The sequence below is a fragment of the Heptranchias perlo genome, chromosome 14, assembly GCF_035084215.1.
Source record: "Heptranchias perlo isolate sHepPer1 chromosome 14, sHepPer1.hap1, whole genome shotgun sequence".
In the NCBI taxonomy this organism is placed as follows: Eukaryota; Metazoa; Chordata; class Chondrichthyes; order Hexanchiformes; family Hexanchidae; genus Heptranchias; species Heptranchias perlo.
Genome location: NC_090338.1, coordinates 32,615,921 through 32,631,699, shown reverse-complemented (window position 1 = coordinate 32,631,699; position 15,779 = coordinate 32,615,921). Strand labels below are relative to the sequence as shown.

Genomic DNA, 15,779 nt, shown 5'->3' with positions numbered 1-15,779 from the left:
GATGCAGTGAGAGAATTTTCACTCATTTGTTGCTAAATAAATAAAATGCCTTATACTCAAATATTCTCTTCTTTAAATCGATGTATGATATTTACATATAACTGAGTTTATTGTTTAAAATTCATTAAAATAAGTGTACAGTATAACCTGAGATTTCAATTGGTAGCATTCTTGCCTCTGAGTCAGAAGGTCATGGATTCAAGCCCCACTCCAGGACTCGAGCACATAACTAGGCTGACACTTCAATACAGTATTAAGGGAGCGCTGTATTGTTGGAGGTGTTTCCTTTCAAATGAGACCCTAAATTGAAGCCCCATGTGCCTGTTAATTGTCTCGAGTTACCGCTCCTAATTGTTATCTAAGGATCCCTATTGTTAAGGGTGCAAATTGAAACAGGATTGAACTTGATGGTGGAAGCAGATTCAATAGTAACTTTCAAAAGGGATTTGAATAAATACTTGAAGGGAAAAAAATACAGGGCTATGGGGAAACAGCAGGGGAGTGGGTCTGATTGGATAGCTCTTTCAAAGAGACGGCACAGGCAGGATGGGCTGAATGGCCTCCTCCTGAGCTGTACTATACTATGATATTTGATTGTGATGCTTTTCTTATTGATCAGACTGCCAACACTCACTGTCCAGGCTCACACATAAAGAATGTATACCTGGGTGATGTACAAGCTGAATCTTAGATAATTTATTGGCTTGCATTAGCAACCATATTGAATTGTTAAGTTCTACCTTACATTTCAAAGCCTCGGGATCTCCTAAGATCCTGTTCAGAGTGGCAGGTGGTATCTTCCTGAATGCTTCATCAGTGGGAGCAAAGAGTGTGTACTCTCCTTCGCTGCTCAGCATATCCTCAAGACCCGCAGCAGCCACTGCAGCCTGCAACATGCAGTATGGAAGTACAGGTAAGAAGTGCATGTCAAAAATCTCAACACAGAGAGAAATAATCTGCTACAGTTTTTAAATTCCACAACTGTTATTTTCTTAACAAATTTCTTCTGAATTATTGCACGCCTTAAAGCTGATTATATAAATGCACTCTGTTGGTGTGGAATCTTGTCCACTGGGAATATGTCAGGAAATTGCAGGGGTGCTCCTCATGATCCTCCGTCCAAAGGATTTGCTGATATAGGGCCCCAGCAGCCGAGGCTCCCCACCAGCAGCACACATTTGTGGAATTAGCCTTTAGGTACATAATAATTCATAGAAAAGAAATGCATTAGGAAGGGAACAGTTGTATGAAACCGCCAACTTCATGCCAATTTGTGTCAACCCATCGGGGTGCAGCTTCACATCTTACAATGGTTTATTTTGGATCAATGGTCACAAGGGTTTCTTTGGAGAATAATGGATGGGAATTGAGGTTACCCACTGCACTTTGCAAGTACTGCCACAGGATCCTAATCAGTCCATGGAAAGTGGACAAAATTAAAGAACAGCTTCATAACAGAGCAATGCCCCTGGTGCCAATGTAGATAGAGCTCAAATTCCAAAGTCAATTTTGAAATCACAAATCTCTGATTGGTAAGGATTCTACCAACTGAGGCAAATAGATTTGAAACTGGAAAGAAATCCTGACATCTAGATGACAGGCCATTCAGGCAAATTCATTAAACAGATGATCGGGTTTAAAACCCAAAGCGAGTCCAGGCAATTATTTTGCTACTATTTCCTTCAATCAATGCTAATATACATACAATTGCAATGCTTTTAATCTGATATAGACAGTATTAGTACAAGAAAAGTGTAAAGAAATATTGACATTTTCCCTTTAAAACTCTTCCAATTCTATTAGTACAAAATGGAAACTCAACTGGGGTTAAATTGGACTGCGTAGCACCCGTTTTCGGGGATTATCCAATTTAACCCTCAAATGTACCACATCAAACTCAATTAAAGAATGTTTCTCTAGTCAGGAACATGGGCCTTTTGAGCTGTTCCCAACACAACAGTATCCTGTACTATGGCTTCCTTTAGCATAATATTGAGGCTAATTTTCCTGCCTCCCTTCCCCATATCTGGGCAATAGTGAGGGGAAGTGTGCTGCGCCTGAACTAACTTGAACTCACCGAGTTTGCAGAGTCAAGTCATTTACGTGGCCCAAACTTGCCTCAGACTCAGACATTCTCCCACCAGGGACCTGCACCTAGAACCGAGGATGGAAAGCCAACAAGTTCTACAGGCCTAAGTGACTTGCAGTAGCGGAAATAGTGGCCAACTGCAGTGTGAAGGATTCAAGGTGTTCCTGGAAAAAAAGCATGGCCACTTTCTTATTTGGCCTTTTTCAGCTTGCTGCCTGTCACTTTCAGACCCTCTGATCTGAGGACGGCCAAGTACAAGGACTAATGACAGCTTCTTCAGGCACTCCTGCATCTGGGTATCATTCTGGCAAACCTAGAGAAAATTGTGGTGGGTGATCCCTGACCCACCTCATTTACCTGCCTGGCCTTTGTCTGCACTTATTGTAGAAGGAGACATTTTGCCACTCAAGTCCTGGAAATCCCAGGGCAAGGTAAAGAGGTCAGAAGCCCATTGTCTCATGTCTCTGCCCTTTCCCCTATGTTTTGTGCCCATAATAAACTTTCCCTGAGTGAAAAGCACAGGGAAATTGCATTGTCTCCATAATTCATGATTGTTTTTTTATTTTATGGGTGAAAATGGCATCAAATAGAATAAACCACTGGCTGGAAGGAGAAAATCTCCGAAAGCTTGTGAATTTAAAATAAAATTGCTGGACTATAACTTGGTGTTGTAAAATTGTTTACAATTGTCAACCCCAGTCCATCACCGGCATCTCCACATCATCCTACAATGAAGGGATGTTAAATACAGAATCCTAGAAATTACAATATGAGCAGATAAATACTTTGCACATTCACATGATAATCCTTTGTCTGCTATTTTAGCTAAAGTGTCAATCCTTTTATACATACTCTAAGCTGCTGAAAGGTATCATCAACTTCAAGAGTATCCTGAATGGTATTTGTAAGAGCTGTGATGACTCTGTCAATGACATGCACAACACCATTGGTTGCAAGCTGGTCAGCCTTAATTATTCGAGCACAGTTGATTGTAACAACCTGTATTGAATATAAACAGACAATGTTTGAACTGGTCTTCAAAAACACTTAAAACAGCAAAGATCAAGCGATACAGAGGATGCAATGCAATGTATTTGCAGAATAGTTACAAAGGATAAGTCTTTCTTACGCCATTGGCATAGTGGTGTACGAATATATTTAAATCTTGGTACATTGAAGGCAATGTCGCTCCATGTTTCAGTTCATCTGTGAGAATGCGTCTGTCAGCCATGTGGTAATGTAGGGCATTCAGCAACTCGATGTTGACATTGCTCACGAGAGCATCAATAACTTCCTGCATTTAAGGAAAAAGGCAAATAGATGAATAAGAAACTATAAACAACCTTCAGCCATTAGACATTCTATTAACAGATTACTTATTTTTCCTCTTACATGTAAGTGCTCCATATGGTGTGGTGTTGAACCACACAAATCAAGAAAGTACCTGAAATAAAAACAGAAAATGCTGGAAAAGTTCAGCAAATGAGGCAGCATCTGTGGAGAAAGAAACAAGAGTTAATGTTTCAGGTCGAAGAGCTTTCATCAGAACGTTTTCAACCTGAAACGTTAACTCTGTTTCTTTCTCCACGATGCTGCCTCACTTACTGAGTTTTGCCAGCATTTTCTGTTCTTATTTCAGATTTCCAGCATCCACAGTATTTTGCTCAAGAAAGTACCTGGTTAAATCCCATTTTAGCCAAAGTGGAGATTGGCATATTTCATTTGGCTTCAGTATCCACAGGTTAAGAAGTAAAACAATATTTTATGGTTCCTGCTTATGACTGCCATCCAATGGCCCCTGGTTGGGAGTGCACGTGTGGGTGTCATGTGAGGAAAAGATTGGGCTCAGCTGTGATGGGTCTTAGGCTGAAGTTGCCCACCAACACTCACATTCTTAGCTAATATGTAAGAATGAGGTAGATTTTGACTCTTGGGCAGCGGGCGAGCTGCAGGGCACCAAACAGGTGTCCTGGGATGGCAGCGGCCCAGATTATTTTTGTGGGCCCCGGCGGAGCAGGAGTACTCCTCCGGCACCCACAAAAATAATTCAAGAATTACCTATTGAGGGCCTCTTCTCTTCCATCGCCCATGGAACTGATTGGAGACTGCATTGTGCAGACTCTGACCAGTTCCTACCTAAAATGGCAATCGGAGTCCTATTTGTGCCGTACAACCCCAATCTCCATATGAAAAGGGACCTATCACCTGAAACAGGTGGGCGCTTTGGATACCCAGCGGTAGGCCCCTTTTAAAATGTATTGCGGGTGTTAAGGGGGCGGTAAGGCTACTGACCCTATTTTAAGGCCCTTACCCCCCAATTAACACCAGGCAAGGGCACTCAAAATCGACCCCATTGGCTTATTGGGTGAGGTACTGGAGTTTCATACCCTAAGCTGATCTACTACATTTAAGAGAGGTGGAGTAAGGGGAGAAAATTAGAAGAGAAAAATAAAGTAGTAAGTATTGACTCATACATTTTTGATCCTCTAAATGGCTCCATTGATTTCTGTTATTTATTTTATAACTTCATTTACAGTATTTGTCTTTCATTGTTATTGACATTAATGTAAGCAACTTGTCAGTCTTGGCTCAGTGCCTCTTGCCTTAGAGTTCAAATCCCACTACAGAGACTTGAGCACATAACCTAGGCTGACGCTTCAGTGCAGTACTGAGGGTAGATTGCACTGTCAGCGGTGCCGTCTTTCGGATCAGACGTTAAATCGAGGCCCCGTCTGCCCTCTCGGAGTATTTAAAACAAGTTGGCTGGTCATTTATATCATTGCTGTTTGTGGGACCTTGTGCGCAAATTGCCTGCTGCATGTCCTACATTACAACAGTGACTACGCTTCGGGAGTACTTCATTGGATATCCTGAAGTCATGAAAGGTGCGATATAAATGCAAGTTCTTTCTTTACCTATTCTATGTGTCAGAAGAAGTGGGCTCTTAATTGTAACAGCTAGTCTATAAATGATATGCAGGAGATCTAACTAAGAATATCTGACCACATCAATGATGGTTTTGTGCACTTCAAAGTAAAGTAAAATTTAAAGGCGGCATTGAGTTCTTACAGCAGGCAGAGAAGCCCAGGCTTCATTACTGGGAGCAAAGATTGTGAAAGTTCCAGGTCCTTCGATCTCTGGTCTGAGGATGGCACGGTCAGAGTACAGCTGAGTGGTGGCTGATCCAACACTTCCCAGGGTGTTGTAGATATTGTTAATCGGTAATGCTGCAAAATAGAGTAAAGGACGCAGATAAAATTTCATTACAGTGTCAGAATGTGTTAACAATTATAATAATATGATTGGTCATATGAACAAAATGGTGGCAAGACAGTTATAAGTATGCAATGGTAATTAAGTTAGCTATTGTTTGTCTAAATCACAAGTGTATCTGCTGTAAAAGCACAGAATCCTGTACGTATGCTGCTCCCCTCCAGGGTATGGGCTCAATTTTAAAAAGGCGGTGGGGTGGCAGTGAGGTGGGGTGGGGGGGTCAATGGGCATGCGGCAAACCCGGATAATAAAAACTTACTGTTCCCCACGCGATCGCGGCTTAATTGGTGGTCATTAACGTGGCCTCTGGGTTTGCAGTCTGAAAGCTGCGCATTGGGCGGACTGCGCACCCGCATGACAGACTGTCAGCTGGAGTGCCTGGCTTTAAAGGGCCATTGCTCCAATAGCTTTTGCTGGAGCAAAGTCCAAAAAGACATAATGGAGCAGCAAAGGGGCAAGGCTGCTCCAAGATTTAATGATGCCTCACTTCAGGTGCTACTGGCCGGGGTGAGGAGGAGGAGGGTACTGTTTTACCCAGCTGACAGGAGGAAGTGCCCTGCCTCTGCCACCAAGAAGGCCTGGCTCGAGGTGGCAGGGGAGGTCACCAGCAGCAGCAACATATCCTGCACCTGGGTTCAGTGCAGGAAGCGTTTCAATAACTTGACTAGGTCAGCCAAAGTGAGTACACTTACTGATTCTCCTGCATTCCGTGTCGCACATCACCCCACCACTCCCCCCAACTCATTCTGCACTGCCAAGCCTACTCCATCACATCACTCCTCACACCCACTTAAGGCTCATCCTCAACTTACCTTCACTTCCTGAGCACTTCCTCACCTCCCCATTTGTGACCCCACCACTACCACTCACCCCAATCCTAATCCAATGTGATGTCTGTCTCATGCTCACCCTCTGATACATCTCTTTCACGGTCAGCCTCACCCAAACCAATGCATTCATCGGCTGACCACTTCACCATCACTCACTCACGGGTCTGTACTTTCTCCCCTTCTAGGAGAAGAGAGTGCAAAATGTACGCGAGAGGGTGAGGACTGGAGGGGGGCCACAACAAATAGTTAACCTCACAGATAACTGTTGCTCACTGATGGGGTATCTTACAGGTGTCATGAGCCACGTATGCAGGGGGTATCCCTGGTCCCTGAGGAGCCAGCCCTTAAGGTTGTTTGGTGCATGGAAGAGGTCCGGGATGTTGGATTCCCTCAGAATGAAGGAACTGTGGCAGCTGCCAGGGAATCTCGCACACACACGAAGAAATCTTTTGTGGTGGTCACAAATTAGCTGAGCGTTGATGGAGTGATAGCCCTTTCTGTTGATGAACAGTCCTGGATCGTGTGGAGGTGCTCGGATTGCTACATGCATGCAATCGATTGCATCCTGTACCCGTGGGAAGCCAGCCACAGAGTGGAATCCCACTGCCCTCTCCGTCTGGCTGAGGTCATCCATGGGGAAGTTGATATAGTGCGAGGCCCTGCGAAACAAGCCGTCGGTGACCTGCCTTCTGCACTTGTGTGCAGATGACTGAGAGAACCTGGCGATGTCCCCGGTGGCACCCTGGAATGATCCAGGGGCGAAGAAGTTGAGGGCAGTGGTGACTTTAACAGCGACGGGTAATGAGATGCTGCTCAGCCCAACCAGGAGCAGCTCGGCATGAAGGAGGCTGCAGATGTCTGCGACCACCTGGCGACTCACTCTGAGCCTCCGTACGCACTGCTCCTCAGAGAGGTCCAGGAAACTGAGCCTCGGTTTGTAGACCCTCTGGCGAAGGTAGTGCCTCCTGCGACGTCGCTCCCTCTGTTGTTGGCCTCTGTGCTCTTGTGCAGGTGCCTGTGGTGCAGCACTGTGTTGTGGAGCTGCAAGTGGTGAAAGTGCACGCCGTGCCTGGAGAGGCTGGTGATGTTGTTCATCCTCGGATGTACTGGTGAATGCAGCCATCGCGCCCCCCACCCCCCCCCCCCATCCTGTTGGTGTCAGTTTGAGGCAGTCCCAAAAGTTGGCAAATATCCTTAAACAGAAGAATTCTGAGTGTAAACCTAGAATTTTCAGTCTAAACACAGAGCTCGCAGCCAAAAGTTTGCCTGCGAGAACTGCGTGCGCTACTGCAATAACTCACTTTTTAATCCCCATCTGTCAAGCAGGCACTTAAATGTCCAAACAGCTGCTGGCTGAAACATGGCCCCTTCACCATGGCGTGTTTCAGAGGCCACGGGAAACACGCTGAGGCAGAGGTAAACTCCTTTCCCTGCTTCAATCAACATGAAATTTAGTAGTTTAACAAGTTCAACTCCCTTAATTTTTTTAAATATTCGTTCATGGGATGTGGGCGTCGCTGGCGAGGCCAGCATTTATTGCCCATCTCTAATTGCCCTTGAGAAGGTGGTGGTGAGCCGCCTTCTTGAACCGCTGCAGTCCGTGTGGTGAAGGTTCTCCCACAGTGCTGTTAGGAAGGGAGCTTGAGGATTTTGAACCAGCGACGATGAAGGAACGGCGATATATTTCCAAGTCGGGATGGTGTGTGGCTTTGAGGGGAACGTGCAGGTGGTGTTGTTCCCATGTGCCTGCTGTTCTTGTCCTTTTAGGTGGTAGAGGTCGCGGGTTTGGGAGGTGCTGTCGAAGAAGCCTTGGCGAGTTGCTGCAGTGCATCCTGTGAATGGTACACACTGCAGCCACTGTGCGCCTGTGGTGAAGGGAGTGAATGTTTAGGGTGGTGGATTGGGTGCCAATCAAGCGGGCTGCTTTGTCCTGGATGGTGTCGAGCTTCTTGAGTGTTGTTGGAGCTGCACTCATCCAAGCAAGTGGAGAGTATTCCATCACACTCCTGACTTGTGCCTTGTAGATGATGGAAAGGCTTTGGGGAGTCAGGAGGTGAGTCACTCGCCGCAGAATACCCAGCCTCTGACCTGCTCTCGTAGCCACAGTATTTATATGGCTGGTCCAGTTAAGTTTCTGGTCAATGGTGACCCCCAGGATGTTGATGGTGGGGGATTCGGCGATGGTAATGCCGTTGAATGTCAAGGGGAGGTGGTTAGAATCTCTCTTGTTGGAGATGGTCATTGCCTGGCACTTATCTGGCGCAAATGTTACTTGCCACTTATGAGCCCAAGCCTGGATGTTGTCCAGGTCTTGCTGCATGTGGGCTCGGACTGCTTCATTGTTTGAGGGGTTGCGAATGGAACTGAACACTGTGCAATCATCAGCGAACATCCCCATTTCTGACCTTATGATGGAGGGAAGGTCATTGATGAAGCAGCTGAAGATGGTTACTGCTTTAAATACCTTCCCACCGGCTTCCTCAAGCACGCCCGCACCCAGATGTGTCTGGGTCCAACGCAGAAGTCGGTGGGCTGGAGCCGGATTCATTCTCACTCCGGATTTCTCCGATTTTCTTCCCCCCCCCCCCATGCCCAACGCACCCGCACTTGACTTTCAGAAAGTGAGCCCAAAAATTCTGATTTCCCTTACAAAACTGGGGCTGTGTACGGCTATGGAGTGGGCACATCTGCATGCATGGTACGAGCCATGCTAAATTTTGTGTTCCAACATCCACCCCTATTTTGAATATGCTACAGGCAGGGGAAAAGTTTGCCTCGAGAGCTTGGTCAGTAGCATGGTTAGCTGAGCAAATGTGTGAGGCAGCAGCTGTTAAAAGGCTGCAATTCACCAAAAGAGTAGAAGTTGTGGTAGTGGCAGAGAAGTGGACTAGTTGTTCACAATGCCAATGTAGAGATGTGTAGGTAACACTGTTCAAAAGCTGGCGTTGCAGGAGGGGCAACATAGGAGGATCTCCCGATTTGGGCTGAAGGCCACCCTCCAGTAAAAGCACGGGTGCAAATCGAATGGAGGATGGTCGCTGACTGAGTCAATGCAATTACCTAGCTCCCTTGAATCTGACTGCAAATGAGGAAGATTTTAACTGGGATGCAGGAAATCTAACTGACCATTCTTGAGGGCAAGGTGAAGGTGAATGTGCTCCTCAGATTTCTTGTGGAGCCCATGAAGCATGGCACAAACCTTAGCTAGGACTCCTTGTCACATTTTGCGCTTTTTCATAAGACAAAAATCTACATTTCCCCTGCCATCAATCAAAGTCCCGAAAAATGAAAGTGTACAGAAAAATAAACTCAGAACCATATTTGAATGAGCTGTGTTCATTTTACAGAACAACACCAAACTGTGACAAAAATTCCAATCACGTTATCTACATCTACTCATGTCGACCCTTTAGACCTGGTTGGGACTATTCCCTCTCTATTGACACTGACCAATTGTTCCTTTGAGCCTGTGCCCAACACCCCTGGGTTTCAAGGTGTGGGCACAGATGTCACTGTACCATTTTAAGGACCTTGATCAGAACACCCCATGGAATTCTGTGATCTAATAATGATGTATTGATTATTGATAATATCTTACCGGCAGGGCAGCCTTTCTCACCATGCACCTTGGAATATCCCGGGCAGCATTCATAGCTTATAACCCTGTAAAACAAATCAATAATGGGTTTCTAATCATGGCAAATTGGCTTTTTTCTCCCTCTAGTAAAGTAAACATTTTGCTGCATAAAGTTATGCCTGAAGAAGTGTTGGTCTTTATGTTTGGATCAGGACTTGGGTTTGGGTATGGATTAGAATTATTACAATGAAAACAAATGTCTTACATTAATGCTTTAAGGAAGGTCATTTGTTAACTGAAATTTTTAGTTATCAACAACTTACAGTGGGCATCTCTGGAAAGTATAGAATACAATAAAATATTTCAATGTAAAATGTAATTACAGGCTAGGATCCAATATACTATGGATCATTTATATATGGAATCAGGTCCATCCAAACTTGAAGCTGCCACTGGGTGCAAAAAAGTGGAAGCACTTATTGTGCCCTAGACCTCATTTCAGATTGGCTCAGTTCCTACCACTCTCACCTCTATGTTAGGAGGTCGTGGAGTCTTAGCTCCACTTCAGGACTTTAGCACATAATCTAGGCTGACACTTCAGTGCAATACTGAGGGAGTACTGAGGGAGTACTGCATTGTCAGAGGTGCCGTTTTTAGAATAAGTCATTGAACTGAAACCCCCTCTGTCTGCTCAGGAGGTTGTAAATAATTCCATGGCACCATTCCAAAAAAGAAGGGGAGTTCCGCTGGTGTCATGGCCAACGTTGCTTTCTCATTCAACACCATTAAAAACAAGAACACAAAGAGAAAAAATGTAGGAAAGTCAGTCAGGTCAGTCAGCATCAGTGGAAAGAACGGACAAGTCAATGTTTTAGGTGTGGATCCTTCCTCAGAACTGGAAGATATGACAGGTGAACAGACACACACAGACACATGTGAGAGAAGAAAAAGTGTGAAAAACAGGAGCTGATTAAATGGCTGAAGTGATATTAATATGAGACCATAGGAGACATAATGAGAGAAACTGAAGACATTTATAAGACACTGAGGGCCAGAAATTGGGCCGTGTAGCGCCCATTTGTCAGGCGCTAGGCGGCCTTCTAAGGCCCCAAAATGGCATCCAGAATGCACGTGCATGACTTGCGCCAGATGCCATCTTAGTAAAGGGGATTGTGCACACACAGATAACAAACGCCGGCATCATGTAAAGTATCGAGACTATGCATTAGATCAGTGTGCAACGCTGATTTAAAGGGATAGACACCATTTTGGCATTCAACATTCCAGCCAATGAACTTTCTTAACCATGAACAGCTGAAAACATGTCATAGATGGCCTGGAGAACCCCCCCACCATTGCTATTTAAAGGCATCATGCAGGAGTTGCAGGTTAGCGGCTGGATTATTGCTTCTGGCTGCTCGTGCAATTATACATGTATGTTGAAGCTTCCTATACTTGGATAGAGTTGCTATAGTATATAAAGAGTGGTTTGGTAGATCCTGCATTACTGTTGGTGTCATTTACAACAGTGTGCTGAACAAGATTCCTGGCAACCATGGGTGGCCTGCTAGAGCTCCCGCTGGGTATAGAACACGACTAGGAGCGTGCAGAGAGGCCACGCAGAGCGGGTCACGCTACGAGGAGAGGGAGGAGGAGAAGGAGGAGGTGGAGGAGATGCAGGGCACTGAGCAGGAGGCTGTATCCCAAGAGGGCCTTCAGAGAACAATACATTACCTCAACACGAGCGAAGATCAGTGCATCCGATGGCTGCGGTTCACCAAAGAGGTTGTGACGGTGATATGTCAACTGCTGCAGCCATAACTGCAGCCTCAGAGCAGGCCAAGGACAGCATTATCTGTGGCTGTCAAGGTAACCGTGGTGCTGAACTTTTACAGCTCTGGATCCTTTCAGACCTCTGCTGGCAATATGTGCAACATCTGGCAGTTTGCAGTGCACTGCTGCATAAGGGAGGTCACAGAGGCACTGTACGAGCTGCACAACAGGTTCATCACATTCCCTCTTGACAGAGAAGCAGAACAAGCGAGAAGGATAGTTTGCTCACATTGCTGGCTTCCCCATGGTGCAGGGTGCCATTGACTGCATGCATAACAGCAGTGTGGAGTACCTTCACCAAACGGACTGCAGCGGTTCAAGAAGGCAGCTCACCACCACCTTCTCAAGGGCAATTAGGGATGGGCAATAAATGCTGGCCTTGCCAGCAACACCACATCCCATGAATGAATAAAAAAAAAATACAGCCATGTGTGCTTCACATCTCAACTCAGCCATTTTTATGAACAGAAATGGGTTCCACTCCCTCAATGTGCAGGTCAATGCCCGCTACCCTGGCAGCAGTCACGACGCCTTCATTATGTGGCAATCCAACGTCCCAACTATCTTTGCACCAGCTTGGCAAGTCAAAGGCTGGCTATTGGGTGACAAGCGCTATCCCCTCATGAGGTGGCTCATGACTCCGGTCAGGAATGCACATACACGTGCAGAGCAGGCATACACAAGACCCACATGGCCACACAGAGCATCATCGAGCACACTGTAGGCCTCCTAAAGCAACATTTGCGCTGGCTGAACTGTTCTGGAGGAGTCCTGCAGTACTCTGCTGAGCAGGTGACAAGATTGTCATTGTCTGCTGCATGCTGCACAACCTCGCCCTTAGAAGGGAATAACCCTTGCCACCGCCTATCCGGCAAGACCCTGAGTCAGAGGCAGAGGAACATGAGGATGAGGAGGAGGAGGAGGAGGAGGAGGAGGAGGCAGAGGAGGAGGAGGAGATGGAGAGGGAAGTGGAGGAAGACGCAAGGAGGCAACAAGGTGCACTGGCCCTGTCTGCCAGGGCTCTGCGTGCTCACTTCATTCATGAGCGATATCAGTAACTTCAACGACACCTCCCAAGTCACCAACAGTCCTGAACTCCCCACCTGTCCTCTCCCGCATGACCATTACATCATCCTCCATATGATTACACATTGCCTCTTCGTGCAGCTCATGACATAAATAAAAACCACCACCAGCTGTGACTTCAAATCCAAATTTATAACATAACACATTAACTGTAGTATTAAACTTTAGACTATTCACCGTTATGCATTCCCTCCGTGCCTGTTGTTCGTGTGCCATTGCCTTTCCTAGTGCTCCTATGAGATGCATCCTGAGTGGCTGGAGCATGGGTGGTGGAAGGCTGCTGACCTTCAATTGAGGAGCGTGCAGATGGCCTTGGAGGACGACCTCGAGCGGCTCTGGGCCTGGAGGGCCTGGCTTCAGACTACACCATCTCGGCATAGGCAGCTGACAGACAACAGCAAGGGCACTGGTGAAGTAGAAGGGGTGGGAGCAGGAATGCTGTCGTCCGGAGAGAGAGCCAGCAGGTTCAACCGCCATGGCATCACTGCCATTCGCACGGGGCAGCGCCTCAACACTCCTGGTGATCAGCTAGAGAACAGATTTCTGGAGTGCTGTGACGCCCTGGAAGCCCCAATCCACAGCAGTATCCAAGGCCATGATAGCAGCAGTCTCAGCTGCCATTGCAGCTGCCTGAGCTTCAACTGAAGCATGCAGGCCTTTGATGACATCGTTTTGTGCTGCAATGGAAGCCACGACATTGGTTATCAGATGCTGCATCATGGTCAGTTCCACAGGTGTGCTGATGGAGGTGACCACCCATTCCATGTGGGAAATGGGCTCCATGCTCTGCGCAAAGCCCTGTGCCAAGTTGGAGCTGGACTCCTCTATGCCCCTTAACATTGTGTATAGGCTTTCTGGCAGGCTTTCCAGTACACCAATCATTTAGTGGTGTATGCCCATCAGCCTTCTTCTGTAGCCTGGCCCATCGAAGTCATCATCTGATCCCTCGGCAGCAGAACCATTGTGCGACCTCGCCCTCCGGCAAGCTGGCATCTGTGGTATCCGTTCCCCCCGTCCCGGCTCCAGCGCATTTGTTCCCGATGTCTCTCCATATACAGATCCCTCCTCTAACCTAGCTTGTAAAGTACGTGCAGTGTCAGTATCTGAGCTGGTGAATGCGAGTGTCAGATCGAGTGACGGTGTGGCATTGTTATTGGTGTCTTCCTCCTCCTCCACGAACGGTGCTGGCTCCAGTTCTCAGGCACCTGCAAAGACAAAGGGAGATGGGTTGAGTTGTGGAGCAGGAATAGGAGCGAGTAAGGCGTGCGTGCTGCCACCATCTGCAGCACATGCGTCAGAAAAGATTGTGGGATGAGGGAGATGTGGGAACGAGAAGGAGGATTAGGTATGCAGAGACACCCTTCGTCAGAACCTCCAATGCTGCTAGTGGCCATGGCCGCAGCAACGTTCCATCCAATGATGTGGGAACAAGAAGGAGGATTAGGTATACAGAGACACCCTTTGGCGGGACCTCCACTGCCGCAGCGACGTTCCGCCCAATGATGTGCAGCGCGGTCTCCTCCAGGGGGGTGAGGACGTGTGGGCGTGCCTGTCCTCCCACAGGTTTTTCAGTCTGCCAATTGTTATGTGCCACCTTCTCCTGCAAGACAGAGGGAAGTGTGTCCTGCAATGTCTTTGGGTGATATGCCTGTCATGGTTGAATAGCTGCCAGTGTGTGTTACCTGTGAGTGGTGGGTGTGTGGATTGCAAGTGTGCTATTATGTGAGGGTGAGATGCAGCATCCAAAGTGCAGCGATGCGTACGGATGGGCAGCGTTTGTTGGTAGGTGGGTGAGGGGGGGGTGTTGTGTGTGGAGCAGTGGTTCAGTTGGTAGGATGTGCCACTTGACGCTTGCGTTCACTCACCTTGACCACTCATATTAAATCATTGAACTTTCTCCAGCATTGTATCCACGTGCGTGCTGCTACACTCCTGCCATTCACCTCCACGGCCATTCCCTCCCAATGCGTCCGCAGCTGGTGTCTGGAGGGTCAGCTGCCACCCTGCAGGTACAGGATGGCTCTCCATTCCTGCACTCCCTCCACTAAGGCCTCCAGTGCGCCATCGGAGAACCTTCGTGCATGTTCTCTTGCCGCTCCAGCCGTTCTGCCTGTCATCCTGCATTGCTTCCATTGACTGCGCACCTCCCCTTTAAGATGGCTGCCTTTACATAGTGCTGGCCACACCCCATATCGGACTTCCTAATGGTGCGTGCAGCCACTTAACAGCGCGAGTAACTCTGGATGCATGTGGAAATCATGGAGATGAGGTTGCAGCACGAATCTCGCGTGCCGCCTGCATCAGTAACACCAACCATGCTCCGCGATGCCCGGGCCTGGTGTCGGGCCTTATCGAATTTAACCCCCTGAGAATCTGTGAATAGTTGAGGAGATATGAGGTAAAAAAGGAAGCACAAAAACTGGGAAAGCAGCGCAAGGTCCAGGAGCCTGGGAGAAATAAAGGCCGGTCGACACCAAAGCTGCAAACTGCCACACCTGCACAGTGTTCTGACTGAGGTCCCCACCCCAAGCACCAACCTGCCACCACCACCTCACCCCCACCCCCGAAATGCTGCAACACACTCATAGTACACAGAATCACAGTGCGCGCAGACAGTGGACACGCTGCCTACACACAATGGAAGAATTATATGCTGACAGTGCTTTACACTGGCAATATTTTGCACTGACAATACTTCACACTGGCAATATATCGCATGATAGTACTTTGTGGTAACATTAATTTACTTTTTACTAGCAGTACTTCACGCTGGCAGTACTTCACGCTGGCAGAACGTCACAGTGGCGGAACGTCACACTGGCAGAACTTCACACTGGCAGAACTTCACACTGGCAGAACTTCACACTGGCAGAACTTCACATTGGCTGTAGTTCATGCTGTCAGTACTTCACACTGGTTGTAGTTCATGCTGTCAGTACTTCACACTGGCTGTAGTTCATGCTGTCAGTACTTCACACTGGTTGTAGTTCATGCTGTCAGTACTTCACACTGGCTGTAGTTCATGCTGTCAGTACTTCACACTGGTTGTAGTTCATGCTGTCAGTACTTCACACTGGCTGTAGTTCATGCT

The 15,779-nt window shown here is 47.3% G+C and overlaps 1 protein-coding gene across 1 annotated transcript in view; it reads right to left on the bottom strand.

Annotated features, from left to right (window-relative positions):
* Nucleotides 1-15,779, bottom strand: part of tgfbi (transforming growth factor, beta-induced) — a 69,639-nt gene that overhangs the window by 31,364 nt on the left and 22,496 nt on the right. Inside the window, exons 3-7 of the mRNA XM_067996223.1 lie at nt 9,791-9,855; nt 5,159-5,316; nt 3,219-3,383; nt 2,942-3,088; nt 746-887 (exon numbers count right to left, since the gene is read on the bottom strand). Of these exons, the coding sequence (XP_067852324.1) occupies nt 746-887; nt 2,942-3,088; nt 3,219-3,383; nt 5,159-5,316; nt 9,791-9,855 (677 nt within the window). The remainder of the gene's footprint in view (nt 1-745; nt 888-2,941; nt 3,089-3,218; nt 3,384-5,158; nt 5,317-9,790; nt 9,856-15,779) is intronic.